Source organism: Condylura cristata, unplaced genomic scaffold, assembly GCF_000260355.1.
Source record: "Condylura cristata isolate star-nosed mole 26May11 unplaced genomic scaffold, ConCri1.0 scaffold00032, whole genome shotgun sequence".
NCBI classification, from domain to species: Eukaryota; Metazoa; Chordata; class Mammalia; order Eulipotyphla; family Talpidae; genus Condylura; species Condylura cristata.
The window spans coordinates 11,614,969-11,631,821 of NW_004567133.1; the positions used below are offsets into that span (position 1 = coordinate 11,614,969).

Sequence of the window (16,853 nt, forward strand, 5' to 3'; positions counted from 1 at the left end):
CCAAACAGCTCATTCCCATTCAGTTTGGGAAGGGAGGTTCCTGGCGCCTAGTTAAATGTAGTTCAGGGTCTCAGAAAGAAAAACTCCCTCACCGCAGACAAATCAGACAAAGCTGTTCAAGTCACACATAGGTGAGCACGGTGAAAGTGGTCTGCTGTTCTCCGATGCCAGCCCCATGAACACGGCACTCGGGGCTTTTCAGGACCGAAGCAGCTAACAAGCACAGTCCTCCCGGTGGTCTCGCAAAGGGAGATGCCGGCGTCTGTCTCTGACAGATGGGCCCAGAGAGGGCCGCGTCCTGCCTGAGATCCACAGCTGAAATGCGGACTGAACTTGAGGACCCAGCACTCTCGTGCACACAGGAGGCATTCCTTGTTTCCTGTGCTCAAGGATGTGCTGAGTCATGGCAGGAATGACGCGCTCGGCGGTCGAGTGGGGAATTATGACAGATGCTCTCACGGCTGTTCTTTCAGGGCACTGCCGCTCCTGATGGGCTTTTAAGCTGAAGACGCGTCTGCCTAGTGCCTGCCCGTGCTGACCGAAAAGCCAGCGTGCTGGTAGATATGGACCTTGAGCATCCTCCAAATAATAGCTTCTGTCCAAACGGTGCCTAGCGCCACCTCCCTGGAGGTCACCACAGACATCATTCTCCATTATTTTATCAGGCACTGCGCTGATGGGAGGGGGGGCCCCCAATGGTGGGGTACTGGTGGATGGGGCGGATTAGTTCCTCCTCATCCTGGGAATGCTAGAAATGCGCCCTCCCACCCCATGCCATCAGGCCAAATGCTGTGGCTTGGGCTGGAAAGGCCACACCCACAGTGGCCAGGTGGGGAACCTGATAAGCCAGGGCCTGGGGTGCAGACACCACCTGGGTGAGCAGCTGCCCTCCAAAGGTTATTTTTGGGGCCCTCCCTGGTGGTGCAGTGAGTTGGAGCACTGCACTGCAAAGCCAAGCCAAGCCCTGGGCGCTTCGTTGGGAGTTCAACTGCCACCCTGGAGCTGACCCATATAGTGCGGCAGACCTCTCCTGACCCACACGCTGCTCCCCTCAGCAGTGGACTTCGTAGATCTGCCTGTTCTGCTCCCCACTCTGTCTCTGGTGAAGCCTCTCACTACCCCTGCACCTCTGGCCTGTACTCCAGTTCTGTATACAGAAATTGATAAAATCTTAAAAAAAAAAGGCTTATTTCTCTCATCAACAGACACATGTAGCATGGGGCCCTGCAGGCTCGGGGTGCCAGGCCTCCCTATTCACTTCAAGGGAAGTTGAAAACCTGGGTGCCTCCATGAGGACCAACAGTTTTTAATTATTAGTAACTGATTCAGAAAACCTGACCATCTCACGTGGGCCTGCCAATTTACTTGCTTAGCCCCCGAGGTGAGAGGGGGCTGAGGGACAGAGGGTGTAAACGCTTCTTCCACGGGCTACCCGAAAAGGCTCTTGGGGAGCAAAGACACCCCAAGTTGCTCTTTACAGACACTGGCTGGTGTCACTAAAAGAAGTGGATGACGACGAACGGAAGCCTGGCTTGGCTGCGGCTGGAGAAGCTGGTGTCGGCTTGAGATAGGGACATCTGAGAGGCGATGTCTACTGTGTTCATTTCCCGGGGCTGCCCTGCTAGTGCCACATAATTGGGGGGGTGGGGCTGAAACAAACAGCTGGAAAGCGTTCCCCAGTTCTGGAGGCCGGAAGTCAAGACCAAGGTGTGGGCGGGTTGGTACCTTCTGAGGGCAGCAAGGAGAATCTGCTCCTGCATCTGTTCTGGCATCTGGGGGCTCCCCAACAAGTCTTGGCTGGACTGTTAGATGCATTCCCCACCTTCCAGGTCCCATGTGTCAGTCTCTGTGCCCAAGTTCCCCCATTGACGAGGACCCCAATCATATAAAGGTAGGGGTTCTCCCTCAGGAACATCACCTGATCAAGTGCAAAAACCCTATTTCCAAGTAAATTCACCTTCACAGGAACTGGGGGCTCCCGGGAGACCACAACCTTTGGGGGAAACAACACAGGCTGTAATAGTACTGATAACCATTGAGGTGTGACGCGCAGGCTCTGGGACGCGGCCTGATTTGGGAATCACCAGGAGCCCAGTTACTGGGCCCTGCAGAAAGCGACAGCCTTCAGGAGAACCTCACTGGGGGAGTTAGCGTACCAACAGTGTGTAATAACAGTGTGTAATAATGCAGCTTGGTCATAAATCTTGGAGCTTCTCAACACAGCTTCAGTGGAAGCCATGATGCTTAATGAACAATACCCATGATTACTATTAGGGAGAGGCTCCAGAATGACATCTGTATTTTTCAGGAATTTCTCCTCATTCTCAGTCCACAAAGAAGCTCAAAGCCAGCTTCAAGAAATCACTCGCGTTCTCCCAAATGGCGCATTCTGCGAAGGTCGCCGTCAGCATGCCAGAGGCCGCTGCTGCCCTCCCCCCCAAGCCTGGACAGTGCCATGTGTCTTGGTTGAAGGTATCATTGCAGTATTAAGTTTCAGATCAATGCCCTTTGTCCTGACAGGCAGCGAATTAGTTTTCCAGGACCTTTTCCGTGGCTCCCGGAAGTGCACATGTAATTAAGCAGAGTCGGGTTTCAGATTAGCTGTGAAGGGTGCCTGTGGCAAAAGGTCTCTTCCTTCCCGGGAGACGGTGGTGTAATGAGGATCCGGAGACGGAGACGGCGTCATCAGCATTTCTTATCAGCATTTAAAAATGACGATCCGGTATTCACCGGGGCCTCTCTCCGCTCCACGTGCGCCTGTCCTAATGGCAACTGCTGGGTGCGGGCAGGTCTGTTGGCAAAATTCAGAGATTCCCGCAGTGCGTTTTGCCCATTCTGGACGTGGCAGCGGAAGCCCATGCGAAAGGCAATGGAGGACTGACGAGCCTTTGTCGTATTTCTAACTGAGGATGAAAAGTCTTCCAGGTGGGAGCCTTCTTTAAACCCCTCTGAAGGTCACAGATGATTTATTAGCCATTCAACAAACATTTGTCAGACATCTGCTGTGTGTCGGGTGACCCTACCTTTGAGGGGCGTCTAGCTTTCCAGTGGGTGCAGGTATATAGAGACAGGAGGGTGTTTAGGGTACGCTCAATCCAGAACGTCTCTCCCCTGACCTTTCAACTACCCACCCCTTATGCAAACTCAAGCAAAACCTTGTGGAAACGAGTTTGAGTAGCTCCCAAATGGGTAGGCAGTCCCATGAATCAGTCTTGAAGTCAATGGTCAATCTGTAAAACGCAGACTGTACACTGGAGGTGGCATGTGGGAGCTTGTGTCTGGGAACACGACATGGAGAACTTTCTGTAAAGGGACAGACAGGCCCAGTGAACAACTGGGCCTGGGGAGTCCCACAGTCTTTGCCGCTGCCCCACTACGTCCTCGAGGCTGGAAAGCAGCCTTCGTAAAATGCAAGGAACAGATGTGCTTGTGGATTTACAAAAGTGACTTCAGCCCTGGGGGCCCTGGACTCCCATGCTTGAGAAATGAGGTGCGGGTTTGTGAGGCTGCTGGGGCCCCCCGAAGAAACTTCCAGATTCCTTCTCATGACTACGCAGACCCGGACCAGACCCGGTCCTCCGTGCTCCCGGCGCCCTCCACATGGCTTCCCGAGATCCCGGCGCCCTCCACATGGCTTCCCGAGATCCCGGCACCCTCCACATGGCTTCCCGAGACCCCGGCGCCCTCCACATGGCTTCCCGAGATCCCGGCATCCCTTCTTTCTGCCCTGGACGTGCCACGGGCTTGGCTACTGCTGGACACGACACACGCTGCTCCTCCTGCTCCAGCAGAACTGAACCCCAGTGGGGGTGGGAATCTAGGATGCTTCTCCCCCCCTCCCCCCACCTCACTGTTTGCAAAACAGCCAAGGAATTTGCATTATTCACCTTCACCACGGGAAGGTCAGTCATTGGTCCATTTCCGGATGTGATAGTGGCAAATACTGTGGTCAGGTGGTCGTAACAGCAGCCCCCGGGGCGGTGCAGCAGCCCGAGTCCGCCCAGTCCTCCTCTCCACAGGCGACGCGCTGCCTCTTGAATTGTCCTTCCATTCAACCTTTTGTCTCTCTTGCTTGAAACCCATTGCGTGTCTTACCCAGGCTGCCCCTAAAGCGTGTTTATTCAACTCGGCCTGTAGTTGAATTTCAACTTCTCTAATGTATTCGCTCTGCCCATCTGTCCGTCCGACCAGCCATCCAGCCATCCAGCCCATTCACTCGTCCATTCATGTATCCACCCATCTACACATCCATCCATGTCCCCATCCTGGAAATCTGCATTGGGGGAAACAGAACTTGCTCCCCCCGGATACTTCGGTCTGATTAGGAAAAGCAAAGCTACACAAGCAATGTACCAAGACACAGATGTCGCAAACTAGAACGAGTGCTGTTAAGAGAAAAGTAAAGGTCCCTGGAGAAAACATAACCGGATTTTAGCTCAGATGCAAGGGGGTGACCTGAGTTTGCAGGAGACACCCGAGGATGGGACCTGGACAGGAACCGGGAAGCCTTGGGCCGCAGCCTGCTTTCTCTAGGGCTGCAGGAAGAGCCGTGGGCGCAGCGGGCTGAGAGTGACAGGAGGTGAGACTGGAGAGAGAGGTGGGGTAGGGGGAAGCCCACGGGACCCTGAAGGTCACAGTAAAGGGGCGACACCCCCTAGGAGCAACAGGCAGTCTTTGGCTGGCTTCCAGCAGAAGAGCAGCTTAGGGTGACATCGGAGTGCATCTTAAGAACACGCTGGATGCAGAATGGAAAAGCAGTTGGCAGGAGGTGGGGGTGCGGCAGAGGCAGAGGACTTAGGAGGGGATGCCTTAGGGGCATGCTGCCACGGTCTATACAAGAGGTGTTGGGGATCTGGCCAGGGACGAGGCAGAGGAGAGAGACAAGGCGCCTGAGTGCTATCCAGGAGGAGGAACTACGAGGTCTCAACGCTCAGCAAGAGGTGAAAATGGGAACTGACTTTCAGTCTCCTGAAAAAAACAAGCCCAGGCCAGCCTGAGAGTCCCCCCCCCCGAACCCCCTTTCATTCCTTGGAAGGAAATACTGCAGCCCCGCCAGCAGAGAGAGCGTTAACACCGAGCTGCCCCCTGCTGCACCCTGCCACCTGCTCGGACGCATTAACAGACTACGAGATAGATCCTAACGCTCGTCCCATTTTACAGATGGGAGAAATGGGCCAAAGACAAGGAGGCTTCATAGTGAGCCCCTGGCAGAACCCCAGAACCAGAGTGCACGGACCCCCAGAACCCCAGGACTCTAACACCAGAGGACACGGCCTTGCCCACTCCTAGGCAGCAGCAATTCTGCGATCCTCCGCTTCACAAGGAGCCTGCCCCGTGCAGACACCCCCCCGGAGAGGAACCTCCTAGGACTCCAGATGCATAAATAAAGTCTGGAGGCTGAGCTTCACTGATCTGCCTGAGTCTTTATTGCTCTACAAATGCATTATTAATCAGCCACTGGGGTCCTCCCCACAGAGTCTTTTAAATTACAGTTAAATTCCTTGATAGCGTTCTGTGCACCTTAATCGTGCACTTCCTGTGTTCACAGCAATAAACAAGGGGAGGGAGGGAGGCCTTGATAACCGGGTTAATTGTCCTTTGAGGTCTCCCTGGGAAAGAGATGGCAACAGCACCTCTAAATTCTCTGGGTCCCCAGCTGCAAGGCTAATAAAGTCTCGAGACAAACAGCATTGTCGAGCCTGTATCAGGGACAGAGACGGCAGCTCCTTCATGCTGGGCGTGGCTGCAGCGGCCTCGCCGAGTCCCCGGGCCACCCCGTCAGGCCCTCTGTTCTGGAGCTTTCTGGGGAGCAGATGCTGCATCGAGGCTTGCACCCACAGGTGGGGCTGAGGGTCTCAGCGGCTGCGGGAGGCTCTTACTAACTCTCAGATTATGACACTGGAGTATGGTGGGGGCAGAGGCAGTTCCTTCCCTCCGGAAACGCTCTCCCGACCTACTGCAGCTGAAAGGGGAGCAGCCAGAGAACTTACGCTCAGCAGAGCCTGAGGCCTCTAGGCCTTGGTCAAATCCAGCCCATGTGTTTCATAGGCCATGTTGGGTCAGAGAACAGTCATGCCTTTTTGTCTGTACATTATTTGCATGTTGCGTTGAATATTAAGACAAAATTCTTACTCTGCCTTTGCAAATTCTAAGATGTTTATCTTATTTATGGGAAATTTGCCGACCACTGTCGCAAACCATAAAACAGATGCTGCTACTGTTCCTACAGTGGCTCCCTGCTCCCATAAGCTAAGGGCGGAACGCTGGATCCAGCCTGAGACCCTCTAGATGGGCCATGCCTAAGGTGACCCGTCTCATCTGCTCTCTCCCTGCAAATTCTGCTGTGTGTGCAGATCTCAAGTAAATGACCAAGAGCCTCACTTAAGCTTACGTGACCGCATGGTGCGGCAGACCTCTTCTGACCCGCCCGCTGCTCCTCTCAGCAGTGGATTTCAGTTGATCTGCCTGTTCTGCTCCCCACTCTGTCTCTGGTGAAGCCTCTCACTGCCCCCGCACCTCTGGCCTGTACCCCAGTTCTGTAGGCATAAATAAACCTTTAAAATTATTATTATTATTAAAATAATAATAACCTTGCTTCTGTCGCCCGCCGCTGCCCTGTCTCCCCACTGTCCTGGGGGCCCCGGGGGCACAGTCAGGGTCTGTCCTGGCAGCTGGCACAGGTTCCTCGCTCTCTCCGAGCCAGCACTCCCCGAGGTGAGCCATTCATTTGCGTTTTGTGGCTCATCCTCGTTTCTGATTTAGGGCAACATAATCCCTCCTCAAAATTCCGAAGAATAAATTAGTTTACTAATTTCGCCATTAAGAGTTTATCAAAGCGAGCACTATTTCAACAGTCCCCTAATCAATCACCATTTTCTGTGTTTATCTCCTATTCAATTTTTACCACAGGGTTCTATACACATCAATTTGCCTGATGCTCTTCCTACATATGTTTTAAATTACTTTATCATTGTATAAATTTCACAGCCATTAAAAGGCTCTAATACCAGAATGGCTGACATGGTGTTAAAAATTGGATTCAATTCCACGGGGTAATAAATTGTGACCTAAATCCAATCTCTCATGGGTGACTGAAGGATACAATGAAAAATTATTGCTTTGTCATTTTTACACTAACACAAATACACCACGGCCACTAGAAACCGGTGGAGAGAAGGGAGGCGACCAGGGCTGACTATTTGTCATCCCAGACAGCTCTGCAGGTGGATCCCGAGGGTCCTGGATGGGATCAGCCCCCTCCAGAGCCAGGAGAATCACCTGATGGCACGGTCTCCTGGCAAGAGACAGGCAGCTGCGGCCGAGGCAGGGTGCACAAGACCGCGGGGCGTCTGCAGCCGGGCCGGGGGCGCAGTGAAGGCCTCTGCCCCTGGCACCCAGTCTCTCGGCCCAGAGCTGGCTCGCCCCTGAAGGCATGTGCGCTTTTAGGCTCACACTTTAGGTTCCCTGTGCATCAACGGCCTGGACTCCAGAGCTGGAAGAACTAATGTGTTAATGTGGCTAAGACGCGAAGGCTCGTCCCTGGCATTTAGCAATCCCCAGGTAAAGGTTAAGCATTATTATTTAAGAATAGGTTCTTGTACAGAGAACTCAGCACCTATTCTTCTGTGGTTGCAGGGAAGGAGAGTAATGAACAGCTAGAGAAAGGTGTTCACAGTTGCTTTGCGATTCTTTTTATCTGTGAGAAAACTGGATGAGTCACTCGGCCTGTTCTGGCTGCACAAGCCCTAAAGGCACCGCAGAGCAGAGACCTGAAGTCAGCTGGGTTTGGGTCCATGGTCTACTGTTGCCAGTGTGACCCCGGGCAGGCTATTAGGCTTGTCCAAGCCTCAGTTTCCCTGTGTAAAACGGGGCACACTTTTCTCCAGGGCTGTGGGTAAGTGTGATGAGGTTGGGTATGGAAAGTGTGGGACTCGGCACCTGGCATTCAGTGTCTGGGGTGTGTGAGCACAAGTGCCACACTCTGTAGAGGGCTGGGGACACGATGGTGAACTTGGCTTTGTGGCTAGTGGAGGTCAGAGATGACTGGCAACTCCAGTAAAAGTGACATGTGCTCCAGTGTGAGGCAGAGAAGGGGACACAGTCTGAGCAACTCGGGCATGGGGGGAGAGGAAATCATGGAAGCCTTCCTGAAGGAAGCGCCCCCACCCTGCGTGAACTCAGGGACTGCAAGGGTGCAGGCCCGGGTCTGTCTGTCACGGAGGCCCTGAGGATTTCACTTGCTGGCTTGGAGCTCTGAGAAACAAAGGTGCCGTGGGAGGCGAGCTCTCACCACGCCAACGAGGGCGTACAGCCTGAGTCCAGGGCTGGGGTCTGGGTCGCGGCCAGCACCCAAAGTGGAAAAAGCGCAGGGGGAGGTCCCTGTGGGACCAGCATCTCTGCTTCTGCTCCTGCTGTCTCCCCAGGTCCTGGAACACGGTTTCTGCGACTCTAGCGCTCGGCTGCTTGTTCTGGGACAGTCTGGAAGCTAAGAGTGGCCTTCACGGTTTTAAACGGTTGAAAAATAAGAGAGAAAGGTTTGATGACACGCGAACATTCTGTGAAGCTCATATCCCGGTGACCATGTTCACAGCTTCACAGGAACACGGCCACGCTGCTCATTTGTTTCTGTTTTGTCTGTGGCTGCGTCCCGGCTGAGCTGCTGTGACCACCCACACGGCCAGCGCAGCCTCAGATCTGCGGTCTGGCCCTTGAGCGCCTGCTTGCAGAGTGCCAGCTTGCACACGGCTGGCACCCAGTGGGTGCCCAGTGAGTGGGGCTGCTGTTTTTTTCTGGACTCTCCATGGCCTGTCTCCTTCTCCACCGAAGCGAGCCCAAGCAAGACCTTTGGCATTAATTTGTTTCCACCTCAGCGAACCACTCTGGAAACCTACTTTTTTTACTGGGCTTTGTGACTTCCTCAGCAGGAGACAAAAATGGACCCGACTGGGTCATCCTCAAACTGGCCTGTGGAAAGCATGTCAGCCCCACCTGCCTGGCTGAGCTGTGTGAGGCCCAGCATGCGGTCAGCCCTCACCCCGTCGGTGCGGGACCTTCAGCGTTCCACTGCTCTTCCCTCCTTTCTCATCCCAAGTGATACAGTGAAAGACCTGGGAAATAGCAGTGCCTCGGGCTGGCAAACGGGGAAACTGAGGCAGTCAGCCGCAGTTGGTGATGTGGCAACCCACATGAGGTTCCCAACCAGGCTTTCTAGAAGCTGGCCCCTGGTGGGGTGCAGTCAGTTACCCCACTGTCCTCCCCCCTCCATGGGACAGCTTAGGAGACATCGCTGCTGCAGCTGGTACTGCCACCTGCCCATCTCTCACTGGGCCTCGACCTCCCCAACACCATGTTCAAGCCCATCTGTTCAGAGCCTCTGGTACCTGCAAAGGCCGACGGGTGGACAGAGATGGACAGTCCAGAGATGGACAGTTGCCTTTTATCAGAAACCCCCTTCCCATACGTCCTCACCCTGATACTGAGCGGGTCTCCCCTGCCGTGTGCAGAAGGTCACCACCCGCAGCAAGGGGCCAACCCAAGAAGCCATCCCTTGCCCCACCCCACTCGGCCGCGCGGCCCGGCCCACCATCCCGGACAACAGTGTCCCCCGAACATCTCACATTCTTCATCTCTCCTTCACCTGGACTCTGGTGAAGTCACTGGGCTCCAGGGGGGAGAATGGGTGCCGGGACCAGGGTAGCCGGCGGGACCCTTCTTGAGACACTTTCACTCAGGATGGAGGGGGGCCGCGGCGGCTGACAGCGTAGGAGGGAGCTTCCTGCCACTGTTCCAGAAAAGTCCAACTACCCGGCAGCTGGCTCCAGAAGGCTCTGACACTCCAAACAGCTGTTCCGTTACTGGCAAGTCGTCCATGGGGAAGGCCACCGCCGGGCCTGCCCAGGGTCAGCGAGTCCCTGCGGCCAGGGCTTCTGGGGGAGTGGAGGCCGGGAAGGCTTCCCTGAGGAAGCGGCACTAGGCCGAGACTGGGGGGGAGACGCGATGGCCAGGCTGCGGGAGGGTTGAGCAAAGAAGGGGCCTGGGAAGGGCACAAGAGGATGCCCGGGCAGCGGGGCCTGGTCCCCACCAGCCGGAGCAGCAGCCCGCGGAGGTGCCTGCCGCTCCTCAAGGCTGCAGCCGCGCAGCGGCCCTGCCTGTCCCGCCGTGGCATGGGCTCATTCCGCCTCTGCCCTGAGCACGCCTGACCTCCCTCCGGTCAACCTTCCCGGGACTGTCTGAGTCCACCTGACTCACATAAGGGTCATGCCGCCAGCAGAGGCGGAACCAGCATTCAGAACCCAGCGACTGGACACTTCATCCAGGCCACCCCGGCCTTCAGTACGATGGCTTCATTTCCATGGAACCATCCAGAGGGAGCGGACGCCCCCAGGTGACTCTGGAGCCCACGGAGCGGACAGGCGGAGCCCTGGATTATGGTTCTGAGGGCAGGGGACGGGGAGCAGCCTGGTGGCTGCAGAGAGCACAGGGCTCTGGGAGGGGTGGTATTAGAAATAAGCCTGAGGCCAGCCTGGGGCCGATGGGGGAGGGCAGCCCCCCTCACTCCTGGGGTTGCCAGGAGGCCGTGTGCACGCCCCCCTTTCCTTGCGAGTCATGCCACCATTCCAGACAGAGTCAACAGGTCACCAAGGCAAGGACCAGCTGCACGCGAAGCAAAGGGCTCCCAGGCTTCTAGACTTTTCCTCCTCCCCATCTCCCAGTGGCGCTGGGTCCAGGGCACAGAGGTGGGAGGGCGGGGCCACAGGAGCCCTCTGCACAGCCAACCTTTGACTTCCACTGCCTTTCCTCAGGATTTTCCAGATGTCACACCGGGAGGGACTGTTTCCTTCATTAGACCCAACTTCCGCTGAAGTCAGGGTGACTCGGGGCTCGGCGTACGTCTGCGCTGTGCACAGGCACGTTTCATGGGAACTGAGCTTCCCTCCCCTCCCACCTCCATCTCCTCATCTAGCAGGAAATGAAGGGGCACTGGGCTGGAGCTCCTGAGCGGAGGGAAACCCGGGTGTCATGGTTTCCAGAAAGGGAACACAATCTCCCTATGGGGTGTAATTACATCTTAGCTTTCTGCAGAAGAATAGTTTATGGTTTAAATGCTATTAATTGTAAGCCATTTTGTTCCACGGGAAGTTGTTCATTGATAACTACCCAATTAGGGTTATTTTGCAATTAGTCTATTCACAGTAAATTTACTGCAGAAGGGGGAGGCTGTGGTGCAGCAAATTAAAGCATTGCCAGAGCTGGACATGCACAGGCTCTTACATGCCAATCTTATTAGCCGGCTCAGAGGTCGGGGCAGGGGGCACCTTGGCTTATGCAATAAGCTGGCAGCCTGTCACCCTACTTGTCTCAAGGAGTGAGGGGGAGACGAGGGGAGCCCCTGGTTCCACATCCCCTCTCTTGTTTTCCCACGGACTCACTTCCTTGGCCTTGCAGAGATTTTTAAGCTGGAGAGATACTGCTTACTGGCTGCGGGACACCCCAGAGGCCTGGCTGAGAGAAAGCGAAGCCTTTTGCCTCCTGAAAAGGGGGAGGCTTAGCGGGCTCTGCAGGCAGAGCTCTGCCATCCTGGAGCCCTGAGGCCAAGGACTACACCCCGTTGGGCCTCGTGCCTTTCACAAACGGATGGTGACACTCCCTCCTCCAGGGCTGGGTGATAGACACACACAGGGCTGGACGCACCAGCCCCAGGGCTGGCTCTGAGAGTGAGCAAGCCCGCGGCCCACACCCTGCTCAGGTCCCGTCTTTGTCAACTGAGTTTTCCGGCAGGGAACAGGTGTGTTTATATTGTCTGGGGCTGTTTTCCTGCAACAATGGTAGAGTTGAGTACCAGGGACTGTATGACCCGCAAAACTGCAAATATTTACTCTGGCCCTTTCTAGAAAATGTGTGTCAACCCTGTTACACAGTGAGAATCTGGTATTTTCCCAGAAGGGTGCTTAACACAGGCCTTGGACACTTCTCTGCTGGGCTGAGCCTTGGTGACTGGAAACGCCTCCCTGCACTGATACCTAAACTCTGCCAATATTCCCAGCAGGGAATCGACATGGGCAACCCCCAACCTCCACCCCTCGTCCCCCAACTGGACAGCTACAGAAGGGTTAAGATGCAAAAGACACATGTAGCTTTTGTTTTCAAATCTTTCTAATTAAAAGGAAGCGTGGTCGAGACATACACTTTGCTGTTAACAACTTGAAAGCTTCAGAGGGACTTGCGTGAAATGCTGAAGTGTCCCCACTGAATCTGACCCGAGTTCAGCCTCCAACTAATACGGTGACTTTGGATAATTCTTGCCCCCTCGATGAGCCTAGAATTCCTATCTGCCCAGTGAGCTACCCTAGTCTTCCTTGGGAGTCATGGGCGTCACACGCCTCCCTTCTGCATCAAGACAGGACGCGCTCCTTCAAGGACACCACCACTAGGCAGCCTTCCATGCCTGCCTTCCCTATCTCCTCACCCTGCTGCCCAAGGCTTCCTGGCTTCTCTGACCTGTGTCCACACTGCAGAAATCAGCACCTCTGACCTCTGCCTGCATCACAGCCAGAGAGCTGGCCAATCGCCACTGTCCATTCATGGAAGAGTGTCCAGAGGAGAAGAGAGGGTGAGAAAGAGAGAGGGGAGGGAGAAAATAAGGACGTGAGGAAGAAGGGAAGGAGGGAGGAAGGAGGGAGGAAGAAAAGAGAGAGAACTTTCGATTGAAGGAAAAGGGAAGGTTTTCTTCAGAGCCTCTGAAGTCATACAATAATATCCACAGCGTCCTAACCCTGACAGTCTGCTGAGGGGGAAAACAAACCACTTGGGGACACCCCCGGTGCCCCCAGCCCCCACCCCGGCGCACGCACGTTCGCCTGCTTTCACTGGCTTCTCTCTGTGGCCACAACCCACTGGCTGAAATGACCATAAAAGGTAACGTGATGTCGGAAACCAGGTTTTAGACAGGATTTCAGACTTCAGGGAGCGCCAAACCAAACTGGGCTTCATGTCCTGATCGAGAACAGCAGCAAGCACAGTGGCCCCGACCGGCGGGCGGAAGACGCGACAGGAAGCCACCGGCCCGGGCCGGCACTCACCTTCCAGCGGGCAGAACCGCGTCACCCTCTCGGGCATCAGCAGTCCCAGCTTGTGGCGGCAGTAGGTGTCCCCGATCTCCTGGCGGCAGTGCTTGGACTTGGCGCGAGACAGGGCAGAGATGGCCTCCTTGCCGGAGATGTCACACTTGGGGGGCTGGTCGTACTTGAGCTCAGGGGAGCCGCCCCCGGTCTTCCTGGCGTGGGGCTGTCTGGGGGGACCCTTGCCTCGGCTGCTGTTGACTGCCACTCGGTCCCCGGGCAGGAGCACCTCGCTGGGGCCTTTCCCCGGGAAGGACCGAGCCTTCCCCGTCTCCTCCGGGTCCAGCTTCCCTTTCAACAGCTCCTTCTGTCTGCTCGGCGGCTTCTTGGCCAGCTCGGGCTGGTGCTTCTGCTTCTGAGTCCTGGGTGCGAAGTTGCTGTTGTCCACGTTCTCAAAGTCTTTGGGGACTGAGTTCTCGTTGTTGCTGTCGGTTCGCAGTTTCTCTTTTGGCCGGTGAGAGAAGTAGCCGTCCTGGAGAAGAAGGGAGAGAGACAGACGAGAAATGTCACTGAGCGATCACGTGGCGCGGACTGGCCCTGGCACGAGGCGCTGGCGCTGGGGCCTCTGGGCCTCGCCTCACCCCTACCTTTGCCACAGGCCTGACCCCAGGTAAGGCTTCCCTCTCTGCACCCGGCTGTTCCCAACTGGAAGGATGGGAGATCCCAACTACAGCAGAAACGGAAGCTTTTGCAAGCTCTGAGGGGCTCTGGCTTTGATTCTCAAAGCTTGTTATTAATCACTCCTCGCTTTCAAGTAAGTTTTCTTGATGTCTCTGCCACTGGGTTGGGGACACTCTGTTCCAGTGTCCCGTTTAAATCCCAGCAGAGGGCCGAGAAGCTTTATGTGAGCCTGGAAGTGTTGTATTGAAGTTACACAGGGAAATACTGCTAGGGTGTGAGATACACGCCACTGCCTTTAGGACAGACTCTCCGAGCCATGCCTGTGAGAGGAACCAGACTGCGCCACACTTAATTCGGAGGAGGAGACGCCACTGGTCCCCCTGTGGAGGCAGTGTGGCAGTGACTCCCGCGGGTGACACTCCAGGCTTGAGCTTCAGCTCCTGACGGAGCAGAACCCATTAATAATGTTACCCAGGGGACAAAAGAATGGCCACACATCCTTCTGGAGACAAGTGCACGCATGGCCTGGGGCTTCCCAGGAAGGTGCTGACCCAAGTTCACCTCCTCCATGGGAAGGGTGTGTGCCTGGCCCTTCGGAGCTCAGCTCAGCGCGCTGTTCGGGGAACACACTGCACCCTTCTCAGCACACGCTTCTGCGGACAGCCCCGAGAAAGTCCCCACTGTCCCAAAGCTGGCGCCCAGGGCGACCTCTGAAGCCACAGAGAAAGCTAACTTCACACCACCAAGAGTAGCGACTCCGAGGGTGACTCCCTGTCAGTTACGGACAGTTCCCAAGGAAGAGGTCAGTGGCGGCAGCCCCGGTGTCCAGGAGCGGCTAGCAGGGCAGGGCAGCTGACACTCAGCGCAGACCCCCTGGCTCGTTACCAAATTCAGCCCAGTGTCTGTCTGCTAAATAAAGTTTTATCGAGACATAGCCGAATCTGTTCTGCTTTCCTGCTGTGGACAGCAGCGGCGTGGACTGCAAACTCTAAAGTACTCCTGCGTGGCCCTTGAAGGCCCTGGCTCTCCAGGAGTGTGGCTGGGAAGGCCCCTTCCCTGGGCTGGGTGTGGAGGTCGCTGTCTCCTGTGCCCCATGTGGGCCAGCGGTGGCCCAAAGGCTGCCCCCTCTTGCCACAGCCCTACCCCCGCCATTAAGCTCCGATTTCTCATATCTGCCGGCGGTAAGGAAAGCTGACATCAGACATCTCACAGCCTCTCTGTACACAGGATCTGAGCGCTGTTCTCCCGCGACAGGTGAGGAACTAAGCATCAGTGAACGAGTGGCTTGTCCGGCTGGTGGTGAAACTGAGATTCAAGCAGACACATGGGAGACCGCGTGCTCGCGGCTGCCAGTTCGCTGCCTTCTTCCTGCAGGGTGCTTTTGGCCTCCTGTCCCCTTAAGCACTGAAGCTGGTTTCGTACCCCATGGGAGCTCTGGCTCCCATCCCAACCCTGCCCATGCAGCTAAACTGATGTGGGAGAAACATGTCACCTCAAACAGCCATTTCAAAGTGTGCTGAGGGCGTTCACCAATGGCTGGGGTCACCGAGAGGGAAGGGGCAGTACATGGGAGCCCCGCAACCCCAGGAGCTCAGGGAGCTGGGAGGTGATGGGGGAGCATGAGGGGAACAGATGAGATTGAGTCTGAATGCGGCCACAGAACCGGGAAGGGAAGCTGAGTCTGTAGTCACCGAGCGGCTGCTGGTCACACACACAGGCCAAGATCACATTGGTCAGTGGGGCTTTCCGGTTCCGACACCCAGTGCCACAGGCTTGCAAGAAATGGCCTCAGGGCGGGGCCCAAACACGCCCCTGCTCTCAGAACCTGGAGTCATCAGATACGCACCCCCACTCCCTCCTCTGTGACAGAGGCCCTGGCAGAACCTCAAGAAGCCCCTCTGATGCATTTCCGAGCACTCGCCCTGAGTCAGCCAATGTCCACTTGGCACTTACTGGAGACGGACAATCACGCCCTCCTGGACGTTCTACAGGAAGAGGAGTCACGCCACTGGGGAGCACGCATGAGCACCAGGCAGTAAGTCGGCCTTCTGTGGTGTCTCATTTAACACCAGGTTCCAGGCAAACCTTCCAATTCAGGACCGTGTTCCTGTCCCCCCAGCTTCCAAAGGGCTGAAAGGCTTGGGGTCTTCACTACCTTGCCCAGAGTCCCCATGGGGACAGTGAGCTTGCCCCTGTCTGATCCAAGCTCTGGCTCCTGACGTGTGCTACCGTGGAAAGCCTCTTCTATGCGGCTAAGAGGAAACGGGGGAGCCCTCGGCTCCCCCTCTCTGTCGCGAGGTGAAGAGAGTCTCTTCCTCTTTGCTCATTTTAGTTCAGGTTGAAATAAAGCTGGATGGGCAGGGGTAGTTTTCAACAAGACTGTTGGCAAATATCCCGGTTTCCTTCCTTGCACCCCAGGATGAGGGTCACATTATCCATCCCCTGCTTATTTGGCGCAGCCCAGCAACGTGCTACAGACCAGACAAGTGCCCGGAGCACGGCACATCTGCCACATTCCTCCTCCCCGGCATCCAAACGCTCTCGATGCACACTCCTGCATCTCCCAGGGCCAGGGGAGGCGACGCTCCACTGACTCCACATGGAGGAACTGACCTGTCTCTTTCCATCCCAGGGACTTGGGGGATCTTTGTTGTGGATGCACAGCCTAGCTCATCCTGATTAAAACCGGTGAGGACCTGATCTGTCTACTTCCTCCTAGCTGTCCTCAGGTACAGAGGTCATTCTTAGACTTTATTTATTTTTGCCCCGGCCAGAAAATCAGTTGGATGACTCTGTGCAAAAACACGAGTTTTTTTTTCTTAATAATGTGAAGTTTATTTTTACATTATTTTGTGCCTTTTTCCATCTCAGTTGCAATCTCCGTGGGCCTCCCATCACCAAATCACCCGTGTGCCATCACCACAGTCCCATGCACTTTCCTCCCACTGTTTTTGATCCCATTTCACCCCCATAAAATGTCTCTGGTATATAGTTGTTCATTATTATTATTTTCTCCCCCGGTCCTTTATACTCCTGCTATGAGAGAAACCATCTGGTATTTTTCCTTTTCTTTCTGGCTTATTTCACTGAGCATGATCTCTTTTAGCTCCATCC

The 16,853-nt window shown here is 55.5% G+C and overlaps 1 protein-coding gene across 1 annotated transcript in view; it reads right to left on the reverse strand.

Moving 5' to 3' along the window:
* XYLT1 (xylosyltransferase I) overlaps positions 1-15,912 on the reverse strand; it is a 94,044-nt gene extending 78,132 nt beyond the window's left edge. The window contains exons 1-3 of the mRNA XM_012731653.1: positions 15,895-15,912; positions 15,693-15,724; positions 13,080-13,627 (exon numbers count right to left, since the gene is read on the reverse strand). Of these exons, the coding sequence (XP_012587107.1) occupies positions 13,080-13,627; positions 15,693-15,724; positions 15,895-15,912 (598 nt within the window). The remainder of the gene's footprint in view (positions 1-13,079; positions 13,628-15,692; positions 15,725-15,894) is intronic.
* Between the last annotated feature and the right edge of the window lie 941 nt (positions 15,913-16,853).